The sequence below is a fragment of the Ambystoma mexicanum genome, chromosome 1q (genome assembly GCF_040938575.1).
Source record: "Ambystoma mexicanum isolate Mex_15411 chromosome 1q, UKY_AmexF1_1, whole genome shotgun sequence".
Taxonomy (NCBI): Eukaryota; Metazoa; Chordata; class Amphibia; order Caudata; family Ambystomatidae; genus Ambystoma; species Ambystoma mexicanum.
In genome coordinates this window covers 318,530,150-318,546,649 of record NC_090922.1, presented here as the reverse complement: position 1 = coordinate 318,546,649, position 16,500 = coordinate 318,530,150, and the positions used below count along the sequence as shown (strand labels likewise).

At 48.1% G+C, this 16,500-nt stretch overlaps 2 protein-coding genes across 4 annotated transcripts in view; one reads left to right on the top strand and one right to left on the bottom strand.

Moving 5' to 3' along the window:
- CEP89 (centrosomal protein 89) overlaps positions 1 to 16,500 on the top strand; it is a 1,655,177-nt gene that overhangs the window by 1,374,252 nt on the left and 264,425 nt on the right. The gene's annotated exons all lie outside the window — the stretch shown is intronic.
- Positions 14,766 to 16,500, bottom strand: part of LOC138527818 (E3 ubiquitin-protein ligase RNF182-like) — a 143,556-nt gene continuing 141,821 nt past the window's right edge. The window contains exon 2 of the mRNA XM_069639115.1: positions 14,766 to 15,670. Within this exon, the coding sequence (XP_069495216.1) occupies positions 14,927 to 15,652 (726 nt within the window). The 5' untranslated portion in view covers positions 15,653 to 15,670 and the 3' untranslated portion in view covers positions 14,766 to 14,926. The remainder of the gene's footprint in view (positions 15,671 to 16,500) is intronic.

Sequence of the window (16,500 nt, the reverse complement as noted above, 5' to 3'; positions counted from 1 at the left end):
ACCGCAGGCACCTTTCCCCACACAACCCTCCATCCCTGAGGAATGGAAGGCCTGTTGACTTTGGCACTGGCACCGACAGCCTAGGCCCTGGAGCGGCAACGACTTCACAAAACCCTGCAACTATACGCCCTTGGTCTCTGCCATGTCAAAAATGCAGAAGGATCCATTTCAAGGTTGCAGCACTCTGTCTACTGACGTCAGTCTTCTGGCCCAACCCTTCTCTAAATGATCACGCTGCTGGAGTTCCTGAGGAAAATGCATTGCTCCCTAGGGGTGTATTTATGTCTCAAATGGCAGACATGATGAAGAAGAGGATCCCATTGGATTGGCTCCCCAGAGAAGTTAGAGACTTCCTAGAAACATTCTATGGGGACAGAGGTGACTTGGTGGATCTTGCTACTGATTTGCGAGAGGCAAGTGGCCTGGACACCTCCCCAGAATTGGACATGCTCCCTGCTTCTACCCCAGGCCGCTTTTCAGCACCTCATAGCAAAGGTGGTTGATATCCCCCAAGGGCCAGGGTGCAGTATGAGCTCATTGACATTCTGGATGAGGGCTCACAGAGGTGCGTCAGCGAGTGCAAGATGATCAACACTGACAGATGGGTGCTGGACGCTCTCGCCCAAGGACACACCTTGGAGTTCCGAAGCCGGTGTCCTCGTATTCCACCGGTTGTCCATCGGGAGCAGCACATCCCTCAGCGCCTAGACGAATTGCGACCCATGTTACGGAAAGGAAAGGGGCGATGGAGCTTGTTGAAGATGGGGGGGGGGGGGGTTGGAGACCCATCCTAGGCCTACGCCGTCTGAAAAAATACCTGCAGTCCCAAAAATTCAGGATGGTCACGCTGCAACACGTGCTCGGCCAACTGGAGGAAGGGTATTTCTTGATGTTGTTGGACCTAGAGGATGTGTACTTCCATGTCCCCATCCATAGGAAGTTCCTACGGTTTGTGGTACAAGGCCAACACTACCAGTTCAAGGCCCTACCTAGTTTGGCTTAAAGTCAGCCCTAAGGGTGTTCACAAAATGCCTGGCCCCAGTGGTGGCCCACCTACGTCTGCAGGGCATCCACGTATACCTGGACGATTGGCTGATACATGCCCGTTCCCGGGAGCTGACCAACGAGCACATGAAGGAGACCGTCAGGCTAATGATGGAGTTGGGGTGCTCCGTAATATATCCGAATTCCTGCTTAACGTCATTGCAGAAGGCACTTTTCCTCAGTGCCAGACTTAACACAGTGGCTTGCCTGGCATCCCCCTCTGAGGAGAGGCTAGCAGGCATTCAAGGGAAGGTGCAGCGGCTGTTGGCGAGGACGGCCACAGTTCGGGCCATCAAGTCGTTGGGCATGATGTCATCCTGCATCTACCTAGTCCGTCTCTGCAGGTTGCAAATGCGACCCCTACAGGAATTCTTGGATGCACGTTGGATACAAGTGTCCGGGAGTTTTGCAGACAAGATCCCCCCCATCAATGAGGAGTTCTGGCGGGCGATAGAGTGGTGGGAGGTACACTCCCACATTGCTCAGGGGGCGGGATTTCAAACCCTGTCATACCAGGAGACGGTCACCACAAAGGCTTCCCTCAGAAGTTGGGGAGCTCACACCAGACGTCTGTACGCCGGAGTGCTGTGGCTTCCGGATGAGAAGGATCTGCACATCAACTTCCTGGAGTTACGGGCAGTGTTCTGGGCCCTCAAGTCTTTCCTACCATCTCTGAAAGGCAAGGTGGTGAGGATCTTCACGGACAACACCACCACCATGTTCTACATCAGGAAACAAGGGGCACTCAATCCCCAGCGGTCTACAAGACAGCTCAGGGCTCATGACCAGACTCATGGGGGCACCTTTCGAGCCTATGAATCAGGCCCCACTCAAGTTTCTTTCGTGGAAGACAGTGTTCCTTGTGGCCATCACCTCAGCCAGACGAGTGGGTGAGATCGAGGCCCTGTCCTGCAAGCAGCTGTATCTGACTGTCCACGATTCGAAGGTGGTCACACGCTAGACCCTGGGGATCTGTCTTCCAGGTGGCGAGGCCATGGCCATCGCTTCTGGATCCAGTTCCTTGGGATGGACCAGTGCAAGAGGATCACCTGGATGAGGGGGTCTTCGGGGAGTGGAAGTGGGACACTGGATGGTGAGACGCGTATCCCCTTCCCTATAAGACCTTTTCCCCATTCTACCAGGTAGGATACCTAGGAACTCAAACCCCCCCCCCTTTTCGCAACACAAACAATTTCTCATGGACAGCTTACTGTGAGCAACAACGGACTACCACCAGTGCCACCTGATGTGTCCCAATACAATCGACAGGCAAGATACCGTGGACAGAGTGGTCCGGTGCCACTGAGTGCTCATTCGAAGGTCTCTGTTAGGTATCCAACTGATAAGTATTGAAAAGCAAATCTTGAAATCGAAGTGGTCCTACAGCGGATCAAGCTAAACCCTGTGCACATTCGAAAGTCTTCGATAGTTTAATGTGAACTGCAATTGGTCCGAGCCCGGCTGAGGGAGGCTAATTGGATAAGAGGCAGGATCTGAGCCCGGCTGAGGGGGATCCAGGGTGAACCGTGAGTCACCCGAGAAGGAATATTCTATGAACATTTTAAAAAGACGATCTGAGCCCGGTTGAGGGGGATCCTGTTTGAATCATCCGAATTGGATATGTGTAAAAAGAAAATAACTTTATATTTTGTTTTTGTACATCAGACCCTCTGAATCAAGAGACCTTGAATAAGTAAAGAGATGTGTACACCAAGTCCTGATGCTGGTACTAGAACTGAATCCTCGTGCCATAGAAACCAGAGTGTGTGCGCTTTGCTCGAGTGAACCGCCTTTCTGCGTGCTGAAAACCTGGGGAAGGCAGCCCAACGGCCCGAACATCCTGACGTATCATTTTGTGAACGCTTCTTTCTTTTTCATGAACACTACCCCACACTATTTGTAAATTAGCATTAATGGGTTGGCAATATTTCTAATTTTTTTTTATTGTAGGCCCTTTTATTTTGACTCCACTAGGACTGCATTATTATTATTTTGGTTGTAGCTTTCTCCCATCTAGAGATTGAGGTTTAGATAGGCGTTTATCACACCCTTGTGAAAGTTCAATCAACACCCTTGAAGTGTGGTCCTTGTATCTGTCGTACTGTTGATACCATGCCTTCCTTTCAGTACGTACCCCACTTTCTTGCCAAAGGTCATGTCGGAACTCCAGCTCAACAAGTCTTTGGTGTTGCCCGTCTTCTTTCCGAACCCTCCGTCGCGGGCGGAGAGGACCTTGCATTCGCTGGACGTTGCTCATGCCTTGAAGTTCTACGTGGCACGCACAAAGAGTTTTCGGAAGACAACCTTGGACGTGTGAATCATGGGATGGCCTTGTCCAAGGCTTCCATCTCAAGATGGCTCTCTGGCTGCATCCTGCACTGTAATCGGCTGGCTAACCGTCCTGGGCCGGGCCATCCAACAGCTCCCTCCACCAGAGTGATCGCGACAACGGCGTTCCTTTCTGGTGTGCCCCTGCTCGACATCTGCAGGGCTGCAACATGGTGGTCCACGCATACCCTCACAAAGTTCTACTGCATCGACAGAGATTCCAGGGGGGAGTCTAGGGTCGGCCAGGCAGTGCTACGCAACCTGTTCGCTTGAGGTGAGTCTGTTCCAGGGCTAAGTGTTGATTGCTTCTGTTGAAACTTGCCACCTCCCATGGTTGTGTAATGTGTACTGCTGTGTATTCCTTATTCATGAGTGTGTGAATCCATGCCAGACCCCATGCTGGAGAAGGTTTAAGTCACTTAACTGTAACTATTGTTCTCCAGCATGGGTCTGACATGCATTCACATGCGAACCCTCCTTGCGGCCCCTCTGCAGCTCTTTTTTGTCATACTGTCACTTAATAACAAAAAAAAGTAAAACAAATAAATCAAATTACTGCCACTTTACGTGCTTACCAAATCTGAAGATGGCTGCCTGAGATAGGACTTGGGGAGAGGACTGTCATTGGATTGGAGCAGTATGACCCAGAGGACAGTGATTAGTTTAGAGGAGAAATAGTTTTAAAGTGAAAGTGAAACTGTTTTTTCTTTAACCTAGGATTCCCAGACTGACGACGGGGAGTAATCATGAGCATGTGAATCCATGCCTGACCCATGCTGGAGAACAATAGTTACAGGTAAGTAACTTAAACCATCTAAGTCTTGCAGGAACAGAGAACATGGTTGTTGTTAGGGAACATTTCACTTACTGCTATTTTACCTCTCTATTTGTGGACACTCCAAACTTTTTGCTTTCGTAACAGCCTCCTGTCCTGACTTTTGCCAGTGGAGTACAGCCTTCAGCTGCACTTCATTTGGCTTTCTCTCATCGTTATGAGGAAACTGACTTCTCCTTCAGACAGTCAGTACTGAGAAACTTTGTTTCTCTTAGTTTTATGACTTTGTTGCCACTTTTGGCAACTGTATTTCAGTGCGCAAAGTACATTACTGTACCGCGCACCGGGGTCCTTGCGTTTTCGGGCCCTAGTCATCCTATAAGGATTTTTTTGGTAGCTGGACTATGTACCTAGGAGTAAACTGGTGGCAGCAGAAGCTTTTTCATGTATTTTTATGAACTTTTACAGAGCCATACTCTGCTTACCGTGTTTGGCTCATGACCGTGGCTAGTGACTGTCATGGTCGTGTCACAAGGTCTTTTGTCTTCTCCTTTGGCCATTTTGTCCGTTGGCCTTCCTCATGGTCTTTTTGAGCAGGAGAGTCCTTATTTTGGCATGCATTCACCCGTGAAAGCCGATGTTCTTCGCGGGCTAAAGCATATCATGTGTGTAGGTACCCACGTGCACTTGCCGGACCTCCGGGGAAGTGCCTTCCTAGTGTCACCCCCTCGAAGTGCCACCACAGAACAAGCGGAGCGCCGGCCAGAAAAACCAGACGGACGCGGAAGGGAAGATCATCACGGCACGCTTCCGTCCTCAACGTGACCGGAAGGCATGCCGCCTCCTCCGTTGCAGGGCACATCGGGAGGCACAGCTACCGAGAATGTGCAACATGTGCCCCAACAGACGGGCCCTTGAAGATCTGGGTCAGAGCAGAACCGACCCCCTGCGCGGCACCCGGCCCATCACGCACCCAAGAGACAGAAAAGAAACAGTGAGGAGGCACACTAGTCTGGGGATGGGAAACGAGGGAGCGGGAGATAAGTACCACGCCGACACCCCCCCCAACCTCCCTCCAGCCCGCCCACCGAGTTGAACCAACACCGTGGGTAAGCCACCAAGCACACAGGAGAACATCCCCACAGGACCTCCAGCAGTTGGAGAAAAATAGAAGGGGCCGGACCGGGGGTTGCGCACCACGGTCTCACAGACCAGCACAAGAAGAGCTGCGGTGGGACCGCAACAACGCCTCTGCTCTCTCCCCTCCCCCGCCAGCAGAAGTGTGCTCAGCACAGGGGTTGTGCAGTGGCTGGAACTGGGGCCTGATTCAGGGCAACCACTCCTCACTTTAGGGGGGGCCCGGGGACCGATGGCCTTTACTCCCAATAGGGACCGCCATCAAGAGGAGACTTGGAGGAGGGCGGGGGCAACTGGGAGAGCGCACCTGGCGTGGAAACACCATAGGACACAGATAACCCGCAGACCCAGTCCATGTCGCCCTCCAAACACCGAAAAGCGCAACGCACCCATCAAGTAGGGAAGAGTGGCACCCCAGAGGAGAGGGGAGGATCCATAACCACCGGAAAACCGGCCCCCTCCGCCTAAATAAAGAGGCACACCTCCGAGCCCAGAAGGCCCACTGGGGAACCGAAGGCCCACCCAAATGACATTTCCTCCACACCAGTAAAGGTGCAGCACCCAAGGGGGGGACCCAACCCAATCAAGTGGATCGCCCAGGACACCCCGGGTCCCGGAGCAACAACCTACACGCCCACGCAGAGGACCCCGCAGGACCGGATGACAAACCAAGCTCTCCACAGCCTACAGCTGTCAGGTATTGGCAATTTTCTACTGTGTTGGTCAAACTCTCACTAAACGTGGGCATTACGGCACTCGTGCTGACAAACAAGCTGGGGTTACTGCTCCTTTAAGACGGCGGCTGCCAGGAGCATGGAGGTCGGCTTGGAAACGTTGGCGTCCAATCGCCACTTCCTAGTTTCGCCTCACACACTGAAGAGCGATTCGCAGTCATCATGTGATTGCCTATTTAAGCTCCGCCCCTATGTTTATCGGCGCTTCTGAATCTTGTATTCTGACGCGTTGTTTTCGCTCCTTGACTTCTTGTCATTGTTTCCTTTCCTCTGTCCTGCTTCCCGTCCTCCGACCACGGACTGTCATCGTATTTTGCCTTGGCCCCTTTTGTACTTTTGCTGCACCGGATTGCTACATGACCTCAGACCGCCATTGGAATTGCTTCGCCTTGCCCCCTTGTGTACTTTTGCTGCCCGGATTGCTACATGACCTCAGACCGCCATTGGAATTGCTTTGCCTTGCCCCCTTGTGTACTTTTGCTGCCCGGCGGCGGTTCAACTACGGACTGCCTCTGGGTTGCTCCATTTGTCATAGTTACAGCGGAGCCTTCACGGATTACACCTGGCCCTGCTGTGACCCACACCCTTTGTGAACCTTGCTTTCTCTTCAAGTTCTGATTCTAGATCTACGTAATTTCCTTCACTTTGTCTCCTCTTACCTTCGAGTGCTACCGGCTCCTGTCCCCATAATTGGATCCTGGATCTCCTATTTGACTTTGGATTGTTTTGGGAACTTGCACCCTCCGGTACACGGACTAGAGACTGCCTTGGTGTACCTTTAGGCGCCCGCGTGCCGTCGGGATAGGTGGTGTGAACTTTGGAGACCATTTTGTATTTGCTCTTCCCTATCTCAGATTGGAACTGTCCTGTTAATACTATTGAATCTGCCTTATGTTGGGGGGATACTTACCTGGTTTCTACAACTACCTGGTTATTCAGAGTACTCCGTATACCACACAGGTTAGTGTTGTTGTTCTTATTATCAAGTACTGTTGAGAAGTGCATTATCCTTACTATTGCTCTGCTTCTGGGAACATCCCGAACCAGTATCTGTTGTTCCGAGTTCAACGTTGGTCTTCTATCTTTCCACCAATCAACTGTTCTGGTTGTTCTAATACTGGCTAGTTTGGTAGATTGGCAAGAATAATTCCTCGGCTACACTACGAGGGCAAAAGCGCATCTGACAACAGCCTTTTTACGCCCATAGCGCAATGTCAAAAAACAGGACAAAGCCTCCCAGCTGTCACCCAGGAACCTCAAAAAGACACAGGAACGGGTGCTAAGGAAGCAGACACTGCCGGTGGACACCCCTCAACTAACTGGCTTTCAGTAACAGGGGCGGACTCCGCTCTCGAGGAACAGGATAGACCAGTAACACAGTCCTTGCTCAAACACCTCCTCGCCGAGATAGTGGACAAGATAACCACCGCAGGTCAGAAACAAATCGACGCACTGAGAGAGGACCTGGCGAGGGACTGCAGGAGATAAAGAGAGACATCAACAAAATTGAGGAAAAGGGTGGACACAACTGAGAGAGCAATCCAGGAGCTGACGGAGGATGCTTGGAAAGCAGATACCCTGCTGGAAACTCTAGGTGTAGCAGCTCACAACCTCGAACTGCAGGCGGAGGACCTGGAGAATAGGTCTAGGCAGTCTAACATACGTGTCAAAGGGCTACCAGAGGAAACGCACGACCAGGACCTACGCCAGGTAGTCAAGACCATCTTCTCTGACCTCCTGGAACCCGAAGCTGGCCCCGATATTCAATTCAACAGAATCCACAGGGTGGGCCGTCCGCAGACAAGAACCGGGGGCAAGACCAAAAGATGTCCTGGCCCCTATGCATAGCTACAATGTCAAGGAACAAATACTGACGAAGGCCAGGAAAATGAAGCAAATCACCTATAATGGTGCGGAAATATATTTATACCAGGACTTGGCACAGTCAATGCTCTGCAAAACGAGGCAAATGGCTCCAGGGCTTGTGTCCCTGAGAGCCCAAGACATTCGCTACAGATGGGCCCACCCATTCTGCCTGATCTTCTACTGGCAAGGGAAACAGAAAGTCACAACTTACGAAAAGGAGCCTCCCTTCTGGGAATCGAAGAAGTACAACCAACATCCAGTCCACCCTTCACTCAACTATCAACCCGCAAGCCGTGGGAATGGTCCACAGTAAAGTCCAAAAGGTCAAGGACAGGGGAAACCCATCCGACCCTCAGGGGCCCACAGCCCAGGAAGGAGCAGGACAATCATCAAAACCTGTTGACCCTCCGAACTGAAACCACAGCACGAAGAAGTGATCTCATAAACTGCACGCTTGGGGAGGGCACAATAGAAGCTAAGTACCTCTGCTGGACTCTATGTCAAAGTTTAGGGAGGGGGTGGGGCATATCTTGGAATGGGATTGGGAGATCCTGCGTAGGGCAAACCTGGGGGAATTTTGGGGTTCAACTCTCGAGACCACAATTTGAGGGGGGCTGGAGGACAGTTGAACCCACCCAGTCAGGAGGAGGGGAGGGGCGAGGAGGGGCTAGGGGAGGCAGGAAGGGATCCAGGCACAGACCGTCACGATAGCAGAGGAGTGGTCACGGTATGAACGAGGAGGGACCCGGGGTTAGGGGGGGGAGGAGGGGCAGTTTCGCAACCATAGGGGGATAGGGCCAAATAGAGAACATCCACGCAAGAAAACATGGCGAGCCGGGATAACCTAAAGATAATTTCCCTGAATGTCAACAGCCTCAACTCTCCAATCAAAAGAAAAAAAATAGAGAGATATCTTAGAAGGGAACAGCCGGACGTAGTTACACTGCAAGAAACCCATATCCATACCCAGGATAGGAACAGAATAAAATGTTGGGGATACACGAGAATCGTACAGGCCACACAAACCAGCAAGAAAGGAGAGACCATCACAGGAAAGGAATCAGACGATCAGGAGAGATACCTGGCAGTGATGTTGGAGGGGAGGGGGGGATGCCTACACTGTAGCGATACTATATGCTCCTAACACGGACCAAGATGCCTTCATACAAAAAGCGCTGACCAGGTTGGAGAACTTCGCGAGAACTCACATCATACTAACAGGGGACTTTAATATGGAGTGGGACCCCACCAAAGATAGGAGTAACAATTTGTCGGGGTCACAAGGGCGACCATCAGAGGAACTCATGCGGAAAATTCATGGCCTGCCACTGGTACACGCGTGGAGGTAACTAGAAGGGACATCGAGGGCGACACCTTTTACTTGCACTCACATTGCGCACACTCTAGAATTGGTTATACCTGGGTCTCAAGGGCGTGATTGGGAAGGGCGGAAGGCATCAGTCTCAGCACAATAAAACTATTAGACCATGCCCCATTGGCCCTCAATCTAAAGAGGAATCTGCGCCCATCTGGCCTGTGGAGGTGGCGCTACCCGACTCGCCTGTTTAAAGATGACCTGCTGGTCAGGGAAGTTGCAGAAGAAATTGAAGCCTTCTTTGAGACTAACAAAGTCGGAGAGACGTCAGCGCAAGTCATATGGATGCATTCAAATCAGCGATAAGAGGGGGAATCATAGCGATCTAAGTGAGAAGGGATAGGGAACTTAGGCTTGAAGAGGCCCGGTTGGAGGACAAACTAAAGGAGATAATGGCTAAGATGGGAACGGCCCAAACTCCAGCCATCAAACAGGAGCATAGGGCCACCCGGGGACAATTAGACCTATTGCAGACAAGGGCGACGGAACGCAACCTATTACATCTCAGGTTACTGGCGAGGATGCTAAGGAAGGAAGAAAAAGATATAACAATCCTGAAAATTAAAGTCAGCAGGGGGAAGGACTAGTGCCAACAATAGAGATATCGAGAAGGCGTTTGTCCAGTTCTAATCCAAGCTTTACAGCTCAGACAACCCTTCGCTAGTGCTCCAGCAAGCCTAAGTAATCAACACAGACTTAAGGTCTGTGAGGTTAACAGAGGAAGAGAGGGCAAAGTTAGAACAGGATATCACCAGGGACGAAGTCAGGGCCGCCATTAAGTCCCTACCAACCAAAAAATTATTGGGCCCAGATGGTTATGTAGCGGAATTCTACAAAACCCACCAAGAAACACTCATCCCCCAGCTCACAGTACTATTTAACCAAATCGGCATGGACAGGGCCATCTCCGCAACAATGGAGGAGGCGAAAGTCATCCTTATACCCCAAAAGGACAAGGGCCCCACAGAGTGCAGCTCCTACCGCTCTATCGTGTTGATAAATGTCACTGCCAAGATCCACTCGAACATTCTAGTGACAAGACTGGGTCAGATCATCCCTAGAATAGTCCAACTCTATCAATCGGTGTTCGTTAGAGGCCGGCTAACCAGTGACAATGTCAGGAGAGTCGTGCATCTGATCGAAAAGGCCCACAGAGAGGAATCCCTGCTTGCCTCATGACGCATAGAGAAAGCATTGCCTGTTCAAAATGCCAATAAAGAGTTATAAGGAAGATAAATGCAATGTGGAAGTAACAAAGGGCCTGTTACCTATGGAAATAAGAATTCTTGGCAGACTAGTAAACCAGGCAGATATAAGTACATGGGAGGGTCCTGGCCGGGGCGTATACCAGGCAGTTGCAAGTGCATAAGAAGTCCTTGCAGTGGAATGTACCAGGCAGTTGCAAATCTACAGGAAGTCCTAAGAAAGGACTGTTTTTGCTGAACAAGGCAGTAACTTTTGAAGGAAAAACTATAAGGTTGAGAAACTTAGTAACTAACAGGATTGTTGTGAGCCAAGAAAGTCACAAAGAACTGTAAGTCCAAGAAACATTGATATACCTTTGAAGAATCCAGTAGCAGGGAATCACCCTCTGGAACCAAGGTTCTGTTACCTTGGAGAACTTTTATGTTGGAGCTATTCTGTTTTTCTCATTTATGAACACTTTTTGCAATCATCGGGTTAAAGACATTTCCCTTTTCACTTTATAGTTTGGTTTGTAGTGTGAGGGTCAGGATAGAACATTCGGACACAAGGACGGTTTTCATTTTTCATCCTGACACAGGCAGATCCTTAGTTTTTGGTTATAGGTATGAAGATTCCTCTTCGAGCAGGGACAGAGAGGTCTTTTCCCCAATCCATTTAAGTTAATAAAAGTCTTTAACCAAAAACGTGGTGACTATGTGTCCGGCATTTATTTCTGACTCCTCACTTTACTCATTCCTCCCCTTCCTCCTTCTTCGCCGCTAATTCGAATAGGTTCGGCAACTCTCCTCCAGGAGATTGGCAAACTTTTGGAAAGCAAGGCTATCAAGAAAGTTCCCCATCAAGAGTGAGGGTATGGATTTTACTCACGTCTTTTTACTGTCCAAAAGAAGAACTAGGCAGGCCTGCGGACAGTACTGGATGTTTCCCATTTTAATCTATCCCTTGCCCTAGAAAGGTTCATGATGGTCACGCCAGCTCATAAATCGGAACGCCCTCAGCCAGAGAGGCTGGTTGTGCGCAGTGGTTCTTAAAGATGCATATCTTCATGTTCCAATACACAAAGACCACAAACCATTGCTCAGATTTTTGCTAGGTCTGCAGCATTTTCAATATCGGGTTCTCCCGTTTGGAGTCAGTGCAGCTGCCAGGGTATTTACTAAATTAATGGCTCTATTGCAGCTCATCTAAGACTCCAGGGTAGTCACATCTACCAATATTTGGACGACTGGATCGTCAGGTCGAAAATACATTCAGGGGCTTTCACTTCGGAATACTCTTTTCAGCCTGGGCCTCTCATTCAATGTCAAGAAGTCTTGCTTAACACTGACGCAGAACATCACCTTTATAGGATTCGGATGGAATGCAGCGGCAGGCAGTGTGCCTCACAGAACAGAGAATACTGGACAGTCTATAGGCAGTATACCACTTCCTAGGCTGGACGAGGACCTCAGTGTGGTGGTTTCAGCATATTCTAGGCCTGATGTTGTTCTCTGTTCTAGACTTACCTCTTGCGTGCCTCAAGATGAGATGCCTTCAGCTTCATTTGGCAGGCTGTTGGGTTCAGGAGTGCGAACCCCAGTCAATCATTCCGATTCACCCCAGCTTGAGATCAGATCTGCTCTGGTGGGGAGACTAACACAACCACAGAATGGAAGTCCCTTTGCATCAGTTTCAAGCTCATGCTCTTTGGTCCCTGGAGGAATCCCTTTTGCACTTAAACATTCTGGAGCTTTTGGCGATTTTCTGAGCCCTCGGGTCATTTCTTCCCTTGATTCAAAACTCACCGGTCCTCATGCTGACCAACAGCACCATGGCTGTTTTATGTGAACATGCAGGGTGGGACAAAATCTCCCCTAGTGTGTCACTTGGCAATTCAAATCTGGGAATGGGCCATGCTTCACGGAATGCATTTCCACACCGTTCATCTAGCAGCAGAGCTTAACACAAAAGCAATGCCTTTGCTTTGCAGCACATCTCGGACAGAGTCCCCACGCCCTAGCAGATGCTCTTCAAATTCCTTGGGACGCGAGACATGCTATGCATTTCTGCTGATTCCCTTAATTCCTAGAGTACTCTCAAAGTTCAGAAGGTCCAAACATTGCTCTCTGATATTGATAGTGCCAAATTGGCCAAACCTTGTCTGGTTTTCGGACCTAGTGCTCATTTGCTCTCCCAACAGCAAAGGAAGGTGCTCCATCCCTCCCTGATATCTCTAAGCTTAGCAGCCTGGTACCTGAGCAACTATTATCTGCTGGCATGGGGCTTTCAGAGGACAATTTGGCCATTATTCAAGCTGCTAGAAAGCAGTCCACAAGATCCCAGTACAAAGGTAAGTTGGCTCGCTTCTGCTTCTGGAAACTGGAGAAATCCCTTGATCCTCTGCACTCTTCCTTAGACAACATTCGATCTTTTTTGTCTTACCTAGCATCGACAGGAGTTAACATACAATCTTGTGGAACATATCTCTCTGCCATTGGAGCTTACATTAGCTCTCCAAACCTTGTGGTATCTACAGCGAACCCAGTGATCAGAAGACATTTTGATGGATTACTAAAGCTCTGTTCTCCAATTTCAAAACCACAACCTATCTGGGATTTAAATGTGGTATTGTCAGCTATATCCTATAAACCATTTGAACCCATGTCTACGGCTGACATCAAGCTTGTGTCTTTGAAGACTGCTTTTCTGGTAGCAGTAACTTCCAGGAGAATCGGTGAGTGAGGTCCAGGTTCTTTCGTCTTCAGAGCCATACACTGTCTTTCACAAGAATACGGTAGTTCTTAGGACACATCCTACATTTTTGCCCAAGGTGGTGTTATCTTTTCATGTGAACCAGGAAGTTGGTTTTACTATATTGTATCCGTCTCAATCTGAAAGGGAGAGAGTACTTCATTCTCTGGACGTCAGACAAGCTCTTAAATTCTATCTAGGTCGAACCAAAGATTTCAGAGCAGCAGATAGTTTATTTTCCTTCGGGGGTCATCAAGTAAGCTCTCAAGCTTCAAAAGCCACCATAGCCAGGTGGATTGTCTCTTGTATTGTGGAGGCTTACAAGCTCCAAAACACACCAGTGCCTAACGGCTTACATGCTCACACAGTTGGGGCCAAAGCAACAGCGATTGCGTACCAGAGAAACATTCCATGGGAAGTCATTAGTAAAGCAGCATCATGGTCTTCTCCCTATGCTTTCTGTAAACACTACTGCATGGATACGGCAGCCAGATCTGATGCTAGATACGGCAGACAGTTCTGCAGAATCTTTTTGCCTAAAAATGGTTTCCTACCTCTCGGGCAGATTAATGCTCTGTAATCCCCCATAACTATGGAGGAAAGGGCATGGGACGTAAGATTAAGAACAAGTTACTCATATTGACTTCTGTACTCTTAATCCTTAGTCTCCTTTTCTCTGTACACCCCGCCTGCCATCCCCCAGTAAAAAGCAGTTAGTCATGTTTCCCGTCTAGCTGAGCCAAGGACTGACAGGTGTTGCAGGTAGGCGTAGTCAGCAGGGCTTAGCCGTGCCTTACCGGCAACACAAATTAAAGGGGAAAGGCCCTTTTGCGATGCCAAGTGTGCCCGGTCGCGTCCCCATAGAACGTACTCCCATGAGTATGGAGGAAAGAGGATGAGTACTAGGTGTACAGAAGTCACTACGTTGAGTAACTTGTTCTGAATCATCCAAAAATTCAAGTGATTCAGACTGTATATGGAAATGTTTTCACAGATTTATCATGTACAGGTTGGCAGTAAAAACAAATTCTTGCTTTTTCCAAGCAGTGGTTAAAATACCGTCGGGTCAATTTGTCCCTCTCGATATTCTGAGGTGGACTTCACATGCTGATGGTGAATTTCTGCATCAAATTCAGTTCTTCATCTCTTTTCTTCAGCCTTTCAACCACAGTACTGTTTTATGTGATCAGGTCTTTGTTGCATAGCCTACCTTGTGTGAATTGAACCCAAACCAACTAATGTTGTAAATGAACACCGATCAAATTGTATACTCTTATCACTGTCGAAAAAAATGTAGGCACCTTTACAAGGCACCACTACCAGTCAGATATCCTACCCCTTCAGCCATTTGTTTCTTTGAATGCAGCATGTTTTCATTTGATCTAAAATCATTTTGTTCTGTACATATTTGCGTTGGAACCTTTTTCAGAGGCTTTTTGATACTGTTTTCAGATTTTGCATGTGCTTATATATCTACTACACCCTACAAGACATTTAATTCATCGCTAAATAAACCCCTGTCCAAAACCAAAATGAATTCCACTAAATAAGCAGTAATAACATTAGCTTTATTTGCTGCTCTTCCAATGTTTTTTCAAATGTCTGTGTCAGTGCAGTGCAAGATGCATCTAATGTGCATTTTCTTGTCGTATGGACACTATAACGCTCCAAAATACCTAAAGCAACATTGTAAGATTCAATTAAATGCAAAGTGTAATGGCATACTACTCATCAGTTCCTCGCAGAGCAGTCGCATATACCCTGGCAGAGGCACTGACAAAATCCATAAACAAGACACACAGTTAGGCTGGACGGAACCAGGCTGACGCAAATGATTCCTAGTGTCACTTTTTGAATCACCAATAAATAGATCCCAAGGGGCAGTGAGCCGAAATAGAAAAATCCGAGCAGCCACACCAATATTCTGGGGACATGAGTACAAAGTTTGGAAAACAAGTCTTGCTCTGTTTGACTATGTGAATTTACAGACAACGAGTCGGGGCTGTTGTCTGCATAGTAATCAGAGGTTGTGTTCTGACTTGAAGTCCTTGTAGAATCTCTTTGTACTTCCATGATTGTAATCACCAAGCAGTTTGAGGAGCCCTGGGAAGGACTTGAAGAAGACAAATTCTTTGGTGTCAAAACAACCTCGTTGCAATCTGGGTTCCAGGCGGTTTTGTCTTTTACTGTGAGTCTTGAAATTACAATGGTGTCATCAGGGAGTCCAGCAACTTGATCCTCCTGCAGCTTTGTATCATGTCTGCAGAACGGGCAGCTGATACATGCAGCGTCCTCTCCAGTGTGATAAATTTTAGTAAGGCATCTGACACATATTCTGTGCAGACAGTGCAAGATTTTAGGTTTGCGACTGTGGGTATTAAATCTCTGGTAACAGATTTTGCATTCCATGTCATCATTGGGCACCTTTTCTTCTCCGTCAATTTGTGGACAACTCATTTTTTACTTTTAGGCACCCTGTACAAAGAAGGGAGAAAAGTGTAAGTTAATCAACAAATTTTATAAGGGCACATGTTAATAGTGTACAGATATTTGTGTGTGCACTCTTTATATTCCATTAAAAATAATACTTATAATTGCATCTACACTTAATAATTGCTATTCAAGTAGTAGATGGTAAAATACATGTCGTTCAACAAATAGAGTAGTAAGTCAAACATGAATAATGTTGGCTCTGAAGAAAGGGTGATTTTTTAAAAACATGTCAATTAACTTTTTGTGTTGAAAAAACAATTGACTGAAATCTGAACACAGTGAAAATGATGGCTTTGCTAATGAAACCACGAGAGAAAATGTGGGTGTACTGTGTAATTTCTTTCTTTTTCCATTTAGCATCCTTCTGTAAATTGTGGCAGGCAACACCATAAAAAAGGGATGGGAATCTTTGCATGTTTAGCGTTTCTGCTTGAATGCTAGTGTATTGTCCGAGATTGGTCCTGTGCTTGCTGCGTCTAAAGGAATCAAGCTGCATCTCACTGATGAGGTCCATCATGGCCAGAACATGCCTAGGATTGCTTGTGTTCTCAGGCAGAGAGAAGATGTGATCTTCAATTTGGCTGATCTGCTCCTGGTGACAGGACCAATACTTGTTTGCATATGACTACGCTCTATCTGCAATGGCAATGACCAGACCTTCAGAAAGATCATCCAGGCCACAGCTCTAGTAATATTACTGTATCTCTAACATGGCTCTTCCTACTCTTGGTAATTTGGTGTGCATTGTGGTGCTTTGCAAGTGCAAATAAAATGAAATTCAAATTCCAATCAGATTGCCACTTTTTGGGCAT